The sequence below is a fragment of the Haliotis cracherodii genome, unplaced genomic scaffold (genome assembly GCF_022045235.1).
Source record: "Haliotis cracherodii isolate W230 unplaced genomic scaffold, xgHalCrac1.p SCAF_4, whole genome shotgun sequence".
NCBI lineage: Eukaryota > Metazoa > Mollusca > Gastropoda > Lepetellida > Haliotidae > Haliotis > Haliotis cracherodii.
This window is the reverse complement of record NW_027266297.1, coordinates 10327223-10344144: the sequence shown is the minus strand read 5'-3', so window position 1 is coordinate 10344144 and position 16922 is coordinate 10327223. Positions and strand designations below refer to the sequence as shown.

The 16922-nt window shown below is 40.6% G+C and overlaps 4 protein-coding genes across 4 annotated transcripts; 2 read left to right on the top strand and 2 right to left on the bottom strand.

Moving 5' to 3' along the window:
• Positions 1-4453, bottom strand: LOC139479211 (protein rtoA-like). The gene is made up of 5 exons (XM_071262064.1): positions 3721-4453; positions 3233-3312; positions 2260-2402; positions 999-1155; positions 1-108 (listed from the first exon to the last, which is right to left on the bottom strand). The coding sequence occupies exons 1-5, from the start codon at positions 4451-4453 to the stop codon at positions 1-3; spliced, it is 1221 nt and encodes a 406-aa protein (XP_071118165.1).
• A 3488-nt stretch (positions 4454-7941) lies between these two features.
• LOC139478220 (uncharacterized) lies at positions 7942-12068 on the bottom strand. The gene is made up of 5 exons (XM_071260616.1): positions 11486-12068; positions 10799-10872; positions 9755-9891; positions 8773-8920; positions 7942-8049 (listed from the first exon to the last, which is right to left on the bottom strand). Exons 1-5 carry the CDS (start codon positions 12066-12068, stop codon positions 7942-7944), a joined length of 1050 nt encoding a protein of 349 aa, XP_071116717.1.
• Positions 12069-12105: 37 nt separating this feature from the next.
• LOC139478516 (uncharacterized) lies at positions 12106-12393 on the top strand. The gene has a single exon (XM_071261007.1). It carries the CDS (start codon positions 12106-12108, stop codon positions 12391-12393), a length of 288 nt encoding a protein of 95 aa, XP_071117108.1.
• Positions 12394-14927: 2534 nt separating this feature from the next.
• Positions 14928-16922, top strand: LOC139480399 (ATP-dependent RNA helicase glh-2-like). Its single transcript, XM_071263465.1, has 5 exons — positions 14928-15270; positions 15577-15665; positions 15794-15936; positions 16081-16309; positions 16806-16922. The coding sequence occupies exons 1-5, from the start codon at positions 14928-14930 to the stop codon at positions 16920-16922; spliced, it is 921 nt and encodes a 306-aa protein (XP_071119566.1).

Sequence of the window (16922 nt, the reverse complement as noted above, 5' to 3'; positions counted from 1 at the left end):
TCATGGTAGGATGGCGTCTTGATTGTCATAACCGAGTTTGCAGCAGAGGTGAAAGGTGCCAATGCAACTGGCGCTTCCGGTAGAATCTGAGGCTGTGCCGCTACATAGCTGAAACACAGACAATTCCCATGAAGGTCAACTAGTGATGATAATAATGCTGTGTGTACTTATATTGTACAGGTCTCCACACGCACTACATTACATTCTCAGCTCCATGGGGAGTACACAACCCAAACTGCCTTGCATTAAGATAACCGTCTAATCCAACAGAGTATCCTTCAGAGGTACATTTGGAACAAGCACTTTGCCTTAGAAGATCCTACACGATTTAAGGGTATATTCATTGAACGCGTTCCGGATTACCCCATTGCGGCAAAAAGATACAAATAATTTAATTCAACAATTAAATGATGAACATTAGGCACATATTTCAGACTATAATTCCTTGATCATCATTTCTGAGTGGGATTGTTATCAGCTGTCTGAACAGCCCTCGCGCATATCAGACAAATATCATTACATGGGCGCGTGTCATAGTGGTTTCAAGGAACATATACATTTTCACTACGCGGTCGATATAACTTCTTAATTATCCCTACTGTATTATTACCTGTAGTAAAAATGTATTATCTACTACATAGAGAAATGTGTCACACGATGTCAACAATGATACACAATAACACCGTCAGTTAAAGACGTAATTTCAAATAACGTCAACAATGGTATTTATAAGACGTCTACATAACGTTAGTAATTGCAAGGTGAGCTAACACGTGATACATGTGTTCTACGAAAGGACACATTAGTGTACCTTGGACCATTGGGATAAAAAAAAGTTAATTTCATATACAATGAAACCTCGTTACTCCGGATACATTGATCCCAGTAATTCGTCCGGATTAACGAACGATTGTCGTTTGTAGTTGAAGATGCTCAAAATAACCGCCCGAGGTCCAGATTAACGAGGTTTCACAGTAACGATGTGGAAATACACTTACCACGATTCCTCTCCCTGAATATTGCTGCAGACTCAACAACGGCAGGTTAGGTGTCGGTATAGTAATTGAAGATTCCACACCACGTCTCACACGTATTGAAGACAACACTCCCAGGCTGAAGACCCTGGTGCCTCCCCATGCGCTGTTTGTAGTAGTTCTGTAGAGAGAACAAGGAAGTCACTCAGCGGGCGTCATGATCCATGATCCATTTCATGAAGCTTGAAGACGAGCATGTTAAGAATATGAATACATTTGGAGACTTATGTATTGACTGTCCTATTCTTTCTCCCTAATAAATAATATTAAACTTCTGTCGCTTCTTTGTGCACATTGCATGCTAGAAACGCACAGTCACAGAAAAAAGTTAATCTTGAAAGGCGTTTAAGAACAGAAGAGTCGTATGGCGCTCTTTCAAATCTTCGCATAAAGTGCAAGCTCGTTTGCACCGACAAAATTGTGAACTGTGGACACCAAAGCCTCGAGCTGCTGGAATATTGCTCTTTAAGAATCTTTAAGCATAGGTCTAAATATGAAACAGATGAGGTGCTTTCACTGGTCGCTTTTGTTTCTAATTCAGGTGAGTAAATTGGCTATTTGACCATTTTTGAACGGTATCAGATCATTGATATACATGAAGCTTAACTTAAACTTCTTGACCATATTATCACGCTTTGTTTTTGCCGATCCGAGCAGAAAATCCGATGCATATGCATACAGAAACAGATCAACATATGTGGGGTGCATAATTAGTGCCAATAGGGATGCCTTATCCTTGCCCAAATTGCATAGAGAAGTTACATGAAGTCAAGGATTTCACATATTGTCCTGTATTCACTGACACAACAGTTTCTAAATGACCAGTGCTGATAAATAACATCATTTTACAAAACCAAACTGATTATTTGGGTTAGATTCTGATAGAGAGTTTACACTATACATGTGAATGAGTAATACTATGATTTTACGCCGCTTTTAGCAATGGTCCCGCAATATCACGGCGGAGACAAGAAATGAGCTCCACACGTTGAACCAAACGGAGAATCTAACCCGGACCGCTACCCCCACCGCTCCACTATATATGTGACAGAACGTGCTGAGGACATGGTGTCTGTGAGGTTTGTTTTATAATTTTTATATTAAATCTGTTTTGACACACTACCAAAGTAACAAGTGGTTATCTAAATGTTGGCACAGTGGCAATATTTCTCTCATATTCTTTTTACCTGTATTCAATATGTTGACATTCACTGACTAAACTGACCGTGAGAGAATCTCGCCCATGGTAGTTAAAGAGCACCCTGCTTCCACCCGGGCTCGCCGTGTCAGGAGCACCGTAAACGTTCCAGACAGCGTCGTTGACGTCACGTTGACGACACCTTGTATTGGGTTAAACGTCTGTCCTCTCTAAGGACCAAAAGTCATAGAAACAAATTCATCTCTATTTGTCAAGCATGGCAGTTTAGTTTAAATTTTGGCATAGATAAATAAACATGTGCATGTACGGTGATAGTACATCATTTTGTTTTGTATTCTGCGAGTATGGTTTCACTCAGCTTTCTTCAATTTTTCAGCAATATCATGACAGGGATCATGGAAATGGGTTTCAGAGTGACAAAAACTATCCACAAGTCTGTATGACAAGAGGGATGACTTCAACTTTCCAATAGTCAACTTTCCCTTTATGTTGAGCAAGACTGCAGGAGCTCCAGCCTTTGGTGTTTACATTTCACAATCTTTGAGGTACAGTCTAGCACATGCTCTTTCTACGAAGACATCAAAGAGCGTCGTGCGATTCCTGCTCAAAAGTTATTTGATCAGGGTAAGAATATGCAAGGCCTTAGTGAAGTTTTCAAGACGTTTCATAATAGACAAGAGGAGGACATTTCCATGTTTGATGCATATCATTGACCAAAATGCCCGCTGCAATTCCCAATTGTTGGCGTGTACCATATGTTCTTGTGTTTTTTCAAGTGAACAGTTGACTTAGCCTTTGCATGTGTTTATGACGTACGTCACCTGTGGGACACTATACGCTCATCTTTTCGCGAACGTTCTTATATCATCGTAATCATATAGTAGAGATTTCTGATGATTGTGGAGGAGGGTTTCGTCGTTTTGATTGTTCACACCTTGTATACGCGCCTTCGACGATACGAGTGAACGCGGCAACCACCTATTTTATCACTACAACAAAATTTTGTATGAAGGTGAGAAATGAGTTAATAACAGTTTACCTGGCTGCTATTATCCGTCCATGATAGAGTAACTGCTAAAGAGCCTGTATTGTCTCTGGCACTGCAGGTGAGAGTCTCGCCTTCAATGAAAGAATATCATCATGACAACAATACCATAAATAATGCGTTTGCTATTTGAATTCAAATTGAAGTTTAGTTTACATGAATAATGCATGTATATTATTATTATTATTATTATTATTATTATTATTATTATTATTATTATGACGTTAAACGAACAAAAAGTGAGTATGGTTTGAGCAGCTTTTGGCAATATTGCAACCATTACACACTCGGGACTCCATAAATAAGCTTCAAACATTGTACCCATGTAAGGAATTCGCTCAGGCCTTCGTTTTGACGTACGAACACTTTGACAACCACACCACCCCATATTCACCAGTGAACAAAGTAGCCAAATGTTTCTAAACGGTCATAAATGTGTAAGTACAAGTTTATGGGGTATATTCAATTCTAATAAAACCTACCTTCTGAAATGTCAATACCATTACTATTGGAAGCAGACCTACTGCTTCCTATGCTGGGTGTTCCTGGTATAGCGAGAGACGCCATTCCTGGTTGCCATCCAAAACCTTGAAAAAACCCTGTATCGAATCTATTCTGGGCAGAATTTGGCATGAAAGGCATGTTGGGAAACGGAACCATACTACCTGATGGTGGTGCAAATGGATTATTAGATCGAGAGTTCAGATTCCTTTGAAACGGATTTTGTCGAAAATTTGATGTTGACTGAAAGGAATTCATCTGGGAATTCGGTGAGTTTGACAGGAAGGGAGACGTTGGTGAAAATGGACCTCTTTGGTTTGGAGATGAGCCCCATGCATTGGGGTTGCTTGGCATTGGTCCGTTAGGACCAAAGGAACTGGGTCCAAAAGGCTGACCGTCTGGTGCATTACGACCATTCATTCCAAAAGGTCCCGAGTTGATCCAGTTAGTCCCTGGGTTAGATCTGAAGTTATTACTCCCAAATGGACCTGAACTACCAAAGGGACTTGTTCCAAGACTGCCTCCACCGAACAGACTTGGACCAAAGCTACCGCCTCCAAACATGCTTGGTCCTCCGTTGCTTCCACCAAATCCTCCTTGGCTTCCAATTTGACTGCTCCATTGTCCCTGTGGCTGCTGTCCACTCCAGACTTGACACTGTGCACCGGACACAAATACTGCTAAGCAGAACAATGCAGTGCGAATCATCATCATCATGTTGTACCGCTTGTTTTGCTTTTCAGTCGTATAGCTCTCGAAGGTCACATTTTGTGATGACGGTAAAATACTAAAAAAAACCGTCAACGGTATATGCCGTCTTGTAGCTGATTTCCCATCCAGTGGTGTATGTTCTATTCCTATAAAAGTTTCCAAACATCTATCCATAAATATTTACAATGACTCAAGACAACTTTGATGGATTCACTTGTCAATATTTTATGTTGATCGACACCTGACCCGCTCAAGGTCAGGTGCTGTCGGTATGTCACCTGTCAGAATCACTTCCTATTTATTTAGAAAATCATTGATGTTGCAACAAACACCAAGTCACAAATCGCTGTACAACATTCAGGACTTTGCTATAACATGCTAGTACATACCCCATGCCGTAGGGTCAAGTCGTCTCAGGCGGCACAATACATCTTGTTAGCGTTGCGTTCATTTAGCATTCCAGGATCATATATTCACGCTGATTATGATCCACTCCTCAGTGCTGTATGGAGTCCATGTCATCACTGTATGGCGTTCAGCACATCGCTCTATGGCGTTCAGTATGGCGTACAGTACATCACTGTAAGGCGTTCAGTATGGCGTTCAGTACATCACTGTAAGGCGTTCAGTATGGCGTTCAGTACATCACTGTAAGGCGTTCAGTATGGCGTTCAGTATACCACTGTATGGCGTTCAGTATATCACTGTAAGGCGTTCAGTACATCACTGTAAGGCGTTTAGTACATCACTGTAAGGCGTGCAATATGGCGTTCAGCTCATCACTGTATGGCGTTCAGTATGGCGTTCAGTATATCACTGTATGGCGTTCAGCACATCACTGTAAGCCGTTCAGTATGGCGTTCAGTATATCACTATAAGACGTGCAGTACATCACTGTAAGGCGTTCAGTACATCACTGTAAGGCGTTTAGTATGGCGTTCAGTTTATCAGTGTAAGGCGTTCAGTACATCAGTGTAGGGAATTCAGTACATCACTGTAAGGCTTTCAGTACATCGCTGTATGGCGTTCAGTACATCGCTGTAAGGCGTTCAGTATGGCGTTCAGTACATCACTGTAAGGCGTTCAGTATGACGTTCAGTATATCACTGTATGGTGTTCTATTTATAACTGTATGGCTTTCAGTATATCACTGTATGGCGTTCGGTACATCACTGTGAAGCGGTCAGTATGGCATTCAGTACATCACTGTATGGCGTTCAGTATGGCGTTCGGTATATCACTGTATGGCGTTCGGTACATAACTGTATGGCGTTCAGTTTGGCGTTCAGTACATCGCTGTGTGGCGTTCAGTACATCACATTGTCTTTTGCCACTTTCCTAAGGTGAGTGAGTGAGTGAGTTTAACCCTTGTTTAACAGTATTCCAGTTATATCACGGCGTGTCAGCTTAATATGGGAGGAAAGCCCGAAGTGATGCAGGTCTCAGATGTTTACCATATCCATGAAACCCACGAGCACGGGTATAGTGCTGACAAACCAAGAAACATAATCGGGGCGAACCGGGATTCGAACCCACAATCATAGGTTTCTGGTGTGCCCAAGGGACGCAACTCTGCACAGCGAATCCCGGGGTCTTACACGACTGGGCCACCCGTGCCCCCTTTCCTAAGGACCTCAAGACAGCAAGGGTAAGTACGACTCAACTTGGGATATCTGTGATCAAGATCTTTTATTTCATTATTCTCCATAAACAAGGGATCATCTAAAAAATCTACAAATCAATCTTGAAAGATATAAGTACTATTTGTAACATCTGAACACTGATGAATGATGGAGAAAGATACATGCTCGGTCATGATTCTGGAATGCCTAGGGGGCGCAACTCTGCAATTCTGCTCAGACGATTGAGCCTCTCGTGAATAATCATATTTATTTTAAAAATGAATTTACATGCACGTTAACAACTCAAGCAATCATGTATGACATTTGAGATTTCACTTTGTCCACTTGTAAAACTGTATTTTTTTTACTTTGCTTCATCTTGGTAAGTTTAAAACATGTTCTTATTAAAACAATTATACAGCTATAACGTTGACGAATTGATGCGTTTGTAAAAACAGAATTTCCCAATATTAGATTGATATATATAATTAATATAATGGAATCTACACAAATGGATAGCATTCGCCTATCTGGACAACAAAACAAGCTAATTATGTGTGAAAAATAATTTATTTTAAATATTTCTGATAATTATCTTTAAACATGTGACAATAAATAATGACAGTGAACTTGAAACATTTGCCAGCTGGTACGAATACAGAGTCATGTATGCAGAGTAACAGTTAATTCATGTATATACTTCTCAACTTCAGATAGGGTTAATGAGCTATGTCGGTCTATTTCAGTATACACTTGACATATTATGAGAATCACTTTTGTGTATCACGGACAGATAAATATATCCCTATCAAACGTAGAGTAGTATATCAAAACGATAATATTAGTGTGTATATGCATAGAAACAGGTATACCGGTACAAGTTCCAAACATAAAATTACATCTGTTCTGTATGTTAGGGTTAGGGGTGTTTGAACCTTGCTAACGTTCAAGAAGCATATTTTGCTATTTGACATAATAATTCAAACAATATCTTAAAAAACTTAAGGCTTTTGTATATGACGAATATTGAACTATACAAGTAAAGGGAAGGACTTATACTTATGTCCGATTTGATTATTAAATCGCATGCTGAAGAGAACCAATGCGATTTTCTATGAAGAAAATTGAAGTAATATCATTTCATTCGGATCCAATCGTCTCATTCCGCAGTGGAGTCGTGATAGTGCATGAATTCACTGTTAACGCTGCCGCGTATATACTACTCAACTTTTGATAGGTAGCGTATATGCTACTCAACATTTGATAGACAGCGTATATACTACTAAACTTTTGATAGACAGCGTATATACTACTCAACTTTTGATAGGCAGCGTATATACTACTCAACTTTTGATAGGCAGCGTATATACTACTCAACTTTTGATAGACAGCGTATATACTACTCAACTTTTGATAGGCAGCGTATATACTACTCAACTTTTGTTAGGCAGCGTATATACTACTCAACTTTTGATAGACAGCGTATATACTACTCAACTTTTGATAGGCAGCGTATATACTACTCAACTTTTGATAGGCAGCGTATATACTACTCAACTTTTGATAGACAGCGTATATACTACTCAACTTTTGATAGGCAGTGTATATACTACTCAACTTTTGATAGGGATATATTTTATCTTACCATGATATATATAATGAGATATCTCACTATCCCTATCGAATATTGAGTAGTATACAATTCGCATAATTTGAAACTGCTTCTTGAGACAGTTAGGCATACAATTTGCGTTGTGGCATGTGGCAGTCTCGTGCACGATACTACTTCCAATATGAATTCCTGTCAGTGCTGGTCGATGTGTATTGGTCTGTTACGGTCCGAGTGAAAATCGTTTGAGAAGAGTAAGTTTAAGGAGTAATTGCATCCATGTCGTCGAATCCCAGCTTGCAACAGGCGGGGATGGGATCGGAACAGACTTGTCTGCCATCAACACCAGTTGTCAAAGTTGAACACAACTGAAATGCAAAGAAATTAGATGTAAACGACTTCTCATTATTCAAGTAACATAATGGCGGTGGACGCAAAGAAAGCGTTTCATACATTTCACCAGTGCATGTCTTTGAAATATTTGTTTGTCAAATTGACAGTCATATTTTTTAAGATTGACACGACACGCCACAAGTGACACGCCACTATTTGGATAACGTACTGCCGATGTGGCGTAAATTTCAACTCGCTTAACTGAACTAGTGAGTAAATATGTTTTCGGTCATAATCCAGTCATCTATTACACATTACATCATTGTGACGAATCATACCCGTGTCTTGGGCGCGACGGGCCAAAGATTTAGCCACTTGGCTACCTAACTGCCTTTAGGAATCGACAAACAATGGTAAATGAGAAAGTTAATACGTACTTCATGTAACTACGAAACTTAAAGTTAAATTTAAAGTTGTATACTCCCCAGGGAGATGAGAATGAAATTTGACCACACATTGATTCAATGACTTCAGTAATAATAACGTAGCGCAATGAGCATTCACTTGGGGAGTGGAATAACGCATCATAAGTGGACTTATAATACAGTTAAGAATATTAACCAATAACATATTCACCTTTAATATGTATCTATGAAGGTCACCATGGAAATGAAACTGAATGAAACTGGTAAACACTTTCAGGTAAATGTTTACTTTAACTTTAAAAACATAAACTTAAAATCGGAGGTAAAACCTACCGCAAGACCACGTCCAGCGTAGAGGTCAAGTTCGTTGAATGGAAGGTTGGCAAGGTTGACGTTGTTCTGCTGGTTGGCCGAGAGGGTGACGGTAGCAAGGACGCCACGGTTGCTGGAACCCATACTCCACATACCCCATCTTAGGTTACTGGAACATATTATAGTATTAATTATTTCAGGGTAAGGTTTTATTGTTGTGCAATGTTTCGCAAAAGACTGAGATACCAATTTGCAAGTAATGAAGTTAAATAATTAGATTGTTCGCATCAGCTCAATCGTTAAAGGCGGAATAAAGTAACAAGGATAATGTAATGTCGACGATTCAAGGACTACGATGTTCCACTGCTGTCTCATCCAACATCGTATTTCATACGAAGCTAATTACTAACAATACTAGATGATATAGGGTAGTCTCGCCTGGATCAATAAATACATCAATGTAAAAATAACAGGGACAAATCCATTCCCTTAATCATAAAAAAACTATACGATTCCGACTGAATCATAAGCACGTATTTCTGAATAATTATGAGATAAATTAAGGTGAGCGTATCCTGTCTCGTCGGTGCCACCCGTCACAAACACATGCAAATGCAAGTCAAGTGTTCACTTAAAAGAAAACACGTAAACTTTTGATACAAATCAAAATAGAGAACTGCATCAGTCATCATGTTTGTCTATCATGCGCCAAATTACGATAATATAAGAATATGTGTATTAAATAGTGATGATGCTAGATGTGTGCGAAAAGGTGAGTGTATCGTGCCCCACGTCACAAACACACGTGAAGGCAAGTCAATTATTCACTTGAAAAAACACGTGAACATATGGCACATGCATAAATTGGAAATTGCACCAGACATAATTTGTGGATCAATGATCCCATTGAGCAAGAGTCATATTGGCACACTTTGAGTCACATGATGTTTCGATTCGAGTTAATGGGGTTTCACGAATGACTATAACAAACTGCAACTCTTACCTAGCAATGACTGGACCAAGACCGTCAGACGTACAACCAGCCTCTGTACGGGACCTCTCTGTCAGGACAACGCTGAATGTTCCTGTTCCTGTTGTGGAGCTGATAGTCATGGATCCTGACGGACTCCTTCTAACCCACTGGAGCGGAAGATCAAGACCATTCAGAACATTTGTTTTGCCGGCATTCCAGGGCATCTCTGGAAACTTCTTAAAAAGCTATAACGTATTGCGGATACATTGAAAAGTCGAAAACGAAGACAAGTTCAATTCTCCACCAGACATATACAGCATGTGATTAATCCTGTTTTGTTTATTTAAAGCATTAATTGTTTACTGTCAAGCAAGTTTATCTCTATGTATAAGTACTATGTAGCTACCAGCTGACTCGTCTCGGTTCAAAACACGGGGCTGTGTACTCGCGGGCAGATGACCACGGAGCTCGCTGATCACTGTGTCGGATTAACGAGACTGATTAATGAGTGATTTCGGTCATTCGTTGCAAATTAGGTGTGTCGGAGTCGGAGTGCGAGACTGTCGGATTAACGGGTCTAAATAGCACTGATTTAATCGGTTCCCATCATAAGTGTCAGATAAAGCCGATTGTCGGATTAACGAGACTTGACTGTATGTACAGTTCCCAGGTCCTGTTGTATATTGAGTTCGTTACATACGGAGTTCCTGACATCAGAATTTGGCGGTAATGAAAAAGTTGTATATATTCACACAAAAAATTATGCTATCAAAATGTCGACGATAGTTTGCTAACCGGTGAGAGAAAGGTTTGAAAACTGGAGGGAGATATATTTCTTAATAACTTTTTAATAATGTGAATATAGAATTACAAATGGTGGCCCTGTCGTCTAAGACGCAGCAATTCGCTGTGCAGAACATGGGCTCGAATCCCATATTCGCCTTGATTATGACGTTTAATTCTTTCGTGAAATCTGAGGCCTGACTTAATTTGTCAACATCAACATCAAGTCAACGACTTCAAAAGCGGCGTTAAACCCACACAACTACTCCGCATCTAATATTTAAAACTTACCCCCCATGCTGCTCTTCTCAGGGTGACTGATCCGGTAAAGCCGGTAGCGGTGAAGGCACAGGTAATTGTAGTGTCTGAAACAAAAACAATTCCTCAAATACTGATGCCATGGTAACAGTTTATTTTTAATTACGGAATATATGTTATGGTTTGTACTCAAACTCCTTGATTCATCTCATTCCAATTGATATACATACATTTCATTACAGTCAAATCACGGATGGGAGAACTAACAATGAGCTTAACACAATGTACCTTGTGAGAATAGATGGGGTGACCGAACGCTATAACCAATAGACTTCAAATCCTCATTACATGTATATAATGAGAAAATGATTGACAGACATGTTTCATATAAATCACTATTGTAACATGAAAGTGGGTATTATCTCAAATATGATTGGTCAGAGAAGAGTGTCGATTGAGCATGATCGTTTTGGGACTTATCGATGTGTTCAGATAGATACATATGAAAACGGGTCGTTTTTCTTCGAAATCATCAAAATGAAGAAGATCAGCGAATTTGATAAAATATTTGACTATAACTTTATGGTTATAAACATTGTTTATGTCATGTCACAAATTCCAATTTCTATGGTTCTATGGGTTTGTATTGTTCCGATTATATCACTGTTGGGTCTACTTTGAAATATGTAGATGTGTGTTGAACTTCACGGAACTACTCACTCAGGATTCTTTGCTGTGGGTTGAATCCCCATCCTAAACCAGCAGCTCCTCCTGTAAGCCCAGTTATTGGCAGACCGGCTCCGAAACCTGCGCCAGGGAACCCAAATCTACCTGCACCAAACCCAGCTGGACTACCGATTCCTGCAGCACTTGAACCAGACACAGGGCTCCATCCAGAGGAAGGCGAACTGGCCTGGCTAGATCCCCATCCACTTTGGCTAGATCCCCATCCGCTTTGGCTGGATCCCCATCCGCTTTGGCTAGATCCAAATCCGCTTTGGCTAGATCCTTGTCCGCCGTTCCGCGAACTTGAACCGACTCCTGAAGCCAATCCAACACCTGCACTTGAAGATCCAGATTGCATACCAACCATACCAGAACCCATGCCAAATGGAGAACCTCCTCCCATGCCCCCTATCACACTTCCTCCAAAGCCACCCATTGCACCAGCACGCATTGCACCTCCTCCCAAGCCGCCCATTGCACCTTCTCCGAAGCCAGCCATTGCACCACCAAGCATTGCACCACCACCCATTGCACCTCCCCCTAAACCACCCATTGCACCTCCCCCGAAACCACCCATTGCACCTCCCCCTAAACCACCCATTGCACCTCCGCCCATGCCACCTATTGCACCTCCCCCAAAACCACCCATTGCACCTCCCCCTAAACCACCCATTGCACCTCCCCCCAAACCACCCATTGCACCTCCCCCTAAACCACCCATTGCACCTCCCCCTAAACCACCCATTGCACCTGCCCCTAAACCACCCATTGCACCTCCCCCTAAACCACCCATTGCACCCCTGCCCATGCCACCCATTGCACCCCCGCCCATGGCACCAGTTGCAGCGCCTCCAAAGCCACCCATTGAACCGCCAATACCACCTCCCATGCTACCCAACTGACCAAAGGCCATCTTGGCCATTAAAGCTACCACTGTTACAATAGAGAGAGACATACTGGTCGATAGTGAAATCAAATACACTCCAGGTCTCGGTGACCTTATGTTATATACCCAAACTCTGACGATTACGTAGTGTCAAAATCACTCATAAAGCTAATCCCATGTGCGTCATTTTCGTAACCATCCTTTATTACACAACATGAACGTTGGTCACTTCCTCATTCGCCAAGCCCACCAGCATGTACATACAGTGTATAATTTGTTTTTTGTTTGTTTTTATACACACCACGTTTTATTATTAGGCGTATATAATTATGTAACGTTTCATGTTTTACACCCACGAATTGTTTTACAGTTGCAATTTGCATGTATTAAGTCTCACATCATGTCTCATTGTATGTTGTAATCATTATCAAGTAGTCTTGTGTATTCAGCCAGAGTTAAGAGATAAAATATCTAAATTATGTGGGGCGGTGGGGTTATCTTGTGGTTAAAGCGTTCTCGGTTCCCCAAATGTCCCCCGTCCTGATATTGCTGGTATATTGCTAAAAGCGGCGTAAATCCATATTCACTCTCCCACTCACCAAATTATGTTTATTTGCTTTCTAGATACTATTTCTTTCATGCTTCTAGAGTTATTTTCCCCACCTTTTTTGATAATTGAAAATCCACGATTTGCCAATAAAAACACAAGGAAGACACTGAGAATTCGAAAATATAACCTACACAGCCTCGGGCAGAAATTACACGGTAAAGGACTTTTAGTGTACGTCGTTACGTAACTACACACAACAATAAAAGCAGACATATTGGAATTTATCCCATGGCAATTCGCCAACAGCAATATAACAGTAAGGAGGAACTAGCTAGTACCAGATGTCAGGTCATTCACGCATTACTTATTTCATATGATATATCAAGATTTATCGTACAGATAATATATCAAACAAATTACATAGGGACAGTTGGGAGATAAACGTTATTTGTTTTCAGATTTGCGGTTGTTATTGAGAATTTGATGCACGGAAGTTACATCGATTGTATCGTTAAATAAATTGTTTAAGACACGTGTTTCAAATGGATGTCAGATAATACAACATTATATATTTTATGTTACCGCGTAGGCATACGTAGTGAGCAGAAAAGAACAGTTTGTTTGTTCAACGCCGTACCCAGAATATTTAGCTATAAGGTAGCGGATGGAGTGTGGATCAGATAATCCGATGAGCAACCATCTCTGTTGTTCGGGTACGTTGACACACAATACACCGTGTTAGACGATTGTACTGTTCTAACATCGCCTTCATGGCTATGTAATATTCAAACACACTCATTGTCACAAAGCATAATGAGGGTAAATTACATCAAACTTCATTTTAATCTGAAGGCATCCGTCGCAATAACTATTCAAAGCGGCCACAAAACCACGTCAGTTCAGACAGCTCAGTCAGTTGTCTTATAAAGATGCAGTGTAAATATGATGTCTTGTAAATGAAACATCTTGGCTTATATGCATAATTTTGCAATGGAGGTGACCACAAACAATGTGGTGTAGCCAGATGAATAAGCACGACACACCGAAAAACCAGGTTCGATTCTCACCATGGATGTGATGTGTTAAGCTCATTTCCAGTGTTTTGGAACGTTGCTGTTTACCTTCATTTGCAATGCAGTCAGTGTTTAGTTTACAGGACAATTTGATAATAAAACTATCCATATAATTTTGGCTATTGTCATGATAGTTACAATTGCATAACTTGACACTATCACGTGGAATTATGATGAACCTCATGTAATGCATGCATAATTATTTTTCGATATATAGAACTATACAGAAAATTTCGTGCGACTGATAGAAGCATTTTATTTGCTTCTTTGTCTGGTTGTGAATCAATATTTTGGCAAATTCAATATTACATCTGTGAATTGTTTTCTGAGACATTGAGGTCTAACAAATAATGACGCGTTTTATATGATTTCACTAAGTTTACGACAATTAAACGAAAAAACCCTGCTTATTGCACACTTCGTTACCGAATCATTTTCGTAGCAGGGTGAAGATATGACCTTATTCCTATAAGTAACAAACACAATGTAAGATACTACATTATATAAATCTACCCGAATCTCAAATTACCTATGATTCAAGTGATCAAAATTTAAATATTACAGTCAATTTCAACAAGTGTTGCTTGTTAACACATTGTCTCAGGTAAACAATCAATGCACACATGACATTAACGATCATCAAGTCAATGTCATTAAGCAATAAAGTAATGAAGAAAATAATGCAACAACGATTAAGGTCGAAATATGTGAATAGCATAATTGCATAACCTAATCTAACGCTGTAGCCGTAACTCCCCAATAGCCAGTCCTTAATTACATCAGGTGCATGGGATAGGACTTCCGATTGGTCACCTCTTTTATTTCTGAGACATAATTAATTACCAGCTTATTATACCTGAAGTGTATATAAACCCGGTCAGATAGATACCAGCATTATCTCAGGTTGTTCTCGAGTACAAATCTACCATGGCTTTCCTCGCAGTAGCTCTTCTATCTATTATAGCTCACCTGGCTTTAGGTCAAGGTTGGGGTCAGAGTAACTCAGGACTTAGTCAAGGTAATGCAGGACTTGGTTTGGGACAGGCAGGGGCTTCTTGGGGTCAAGCCGGACTTGGTCAAGGTAATGCAGGACTTGGTTTGGGACAGACAGGAGCATCTTTAGGTCAAGCTGGACTTGGACTTGGCTCTGCTGGGCTTGGATTTAGTGTCGGTGGACTTGGATTTGGTACCCATGGACTTGGGATTGGAAGAACAGGTTGGGGTCAAGCAGGGACAGGATGGGGCCAGAACATTATCAACCCTTATCTGAGTAAGTATTTACAGACACTTTCATTTTCTTTACAGCCAATGTGCAACCAGGGTAAGGTTAACCCTTCCTATGACCATCCTACGCCCAACTGCGTACACTGGACATGCTCGATGTTTTGAACACATTGTGCTGTTGAGTGTGCTGAAGCAGTGACCAAAACCACATTTCCGAGGCCACCGCCTCTGAAGAGTGAACGATTGATCCCAAAGAGGCTTATACACTTTTACTTTCTTACTACTTAAACTACAACTTGTATGTGTATATTGCGTAACATAAAGTGCTCAACTGTGTTTACTTTCCCACCAGATACAACCATTACCTGCACTGGAACAGCAACAGGTTTTGCTATGTCTCTTACCCTGAGGAGGATGCAGCCAACTTGGGGAGGATGGGGTGTAAGTAGTTTTATTTATTGACTGAATTAGTCTGGGGTTTGGGTTTGGGTTTCTTGAAAGACAATACTACTTTAATATTACTCTCGCGAGTTGTGCATTTTGAAACGAACATAGCTTTCCTATTGTAGATTGGTCAGTCTCGAAGTGGTCTGACTGGATCTGCCGTTCTGAGGACTACAACTGTGTCAGGAACTTACAACCTCGTTATCACTGAGAGATCTCGTGTGGAGGCTGGATGTACCGCTGATGGACTCGGGCCTGTCCTTGGAAGGTAAGGAAAGGGTTGCGGAAGTTAAAACATGACCTCCTCATTAAAATGTTCAAATAATTTTCACAGTTAAAATGCATTTTTAACATGACTCAAATGAGCAATTGTCAAATGCATCTTAAACACCACACATTGTCTCTTCTACAGCAACGTGTGGGGCCAACAGTGGGGTCAAGGTCTCGGTCAACAGTGGGGTCAACCATGGGGACAGCAGTGGGGACAAGGATGGGGTCAGTCATGGGGCACTGGAACGACCACCACCCCCGGAGTTGTCACGTCTGTCACCCTCACAACCAACCAGGAGACTATCGTTGACTTGGGCTCTGCCAACCTACCATTCAGACAGCTCGAGAGATACGGAGGACGTGGGATGGCTGTAAGTAGTTTCTTTTAATCATAGCCTCACGAGACTTGTTGGCTATAATGTCCATTCAAAATCAAACCTTCCAACGCCATTTCAGGGAGATAAGAATGATAGTGAAATACGATTTGAGGTGATTCACATAATTATTAATACGTGACTCAGTCTTTTTTTAAATGAAATGATACCAGGTCAGGTCCGTAACAGATAAACTGGCGTTCTTACGAATACGCCCTAAATTCTATAGGACAAACAAATTACATTAGCTTACTTCTGTTACTTCTGACCCGAAGAAGGTGGCTATTATTTACATTAAAATTTAAACCCACCGACACGGTAAACGTGAAATTATAATGTTACAGAAATTCACAAAATTCTCAATGCGAGAATCAGTCATTTTATAAAACGAAGGACATCAGGTCAGGCCCATAAGAGATAAACATGCGTTCTTATGAAAACGCCGTTAACTCTCAAAGACAAACAAATGACATAAGCTTACTGCTGTTTTCAGCTGTGTACATCCTTGACCACTGGCACCGATGGACGTCAAGTGTGTGTGGAGCCTATCCTGGCCTGCTGCAAGTTGGGATTCGACAACATGGATGCTGTCACACCAACACCTCCATAA

What these genes read in the sequence shown, in the direction of transcription:
- LOC139478220 (XM_071260616.1), bottom strand. Translation starts at nt 12,068, where the DNA reads ATGGGTGGTTTCGGGGGAGGTGCAATGGGTGGTTTAGGGGGAGGTGCA. An exon ending in CCCACAGCAAAGAATCCTGA is followed by an intron (nt 10,873 to 11,485) that starts GTGAGTAGTTCC and finishes TTTTTGTTTCAG; the next exon opens with ACACTACAATTACCTGTGCC. An exon ending in CTTGGTCCAGTCATTGCTAG is followed by an intron (nt 8,921 to 9,754) that starts GTAAGAGTTGCA and finishes AATATGTTCCAG; the next exon opens with TAACCTAAGATGGGGTATGT.
- LOC139480399 (XM_071263465.1), top strand. Translation starts at nt 14,928, where the DNA reads ATGGCTTTCCTCGCAGTAGCTCTTCTATCTATTATAGCTCACCTGGCT. An exon ending in CATTATCAACCCTTATCTGA is followed by an intron (nt 15,271 to 15,576) that starts GTAAGTATTTAC and finishes CTTTCCCACCAG; the next exon opens with ATACAACCATTACCTGCACT. An exon ending in CAACTTGGGGAGGATGGGGT is followed by an intron (nt 15,666 to 15,793) that starts GTAAGTAGTTTT and finishes TTCCTATTGTAG; the next exon opens with ATTGGTCAGTCTCGAAGTGG.
- LOC139479211 (XM_071262064.1), bottom strand. Translation starts at nt 4,453, where the DNA reads ATGATGATGATTCGCACTGCATTGTTCTGCTTAGCAGTATTTGTGTCC. An exon ending in TGGTATTGACATTTCAGAAG is followed by an intron (nt 3,313 to 3,720) that starts GTAGGTTTTATT and finishes CTTTCATTGAAG; the next exon opens with GCGAGACTCTCACCTGCAGT. An exon ending in ATGGGCGAGATTCTCTCACG is followed by an intron (nt 1,156 to 2,259) that starts GTCAGTTTAGTC and finishes TTCTCTCTACAG; the next exon opens with AACTACTACAAACAGCGCAT.
- LOC139478516 (XM_071261007.1), top strand. Translation starts at nt 12,106, where the DNA reads ATGCCACCTATTGCACCTCCCCCAAAACCACCCATTGCACCTCCCCCT.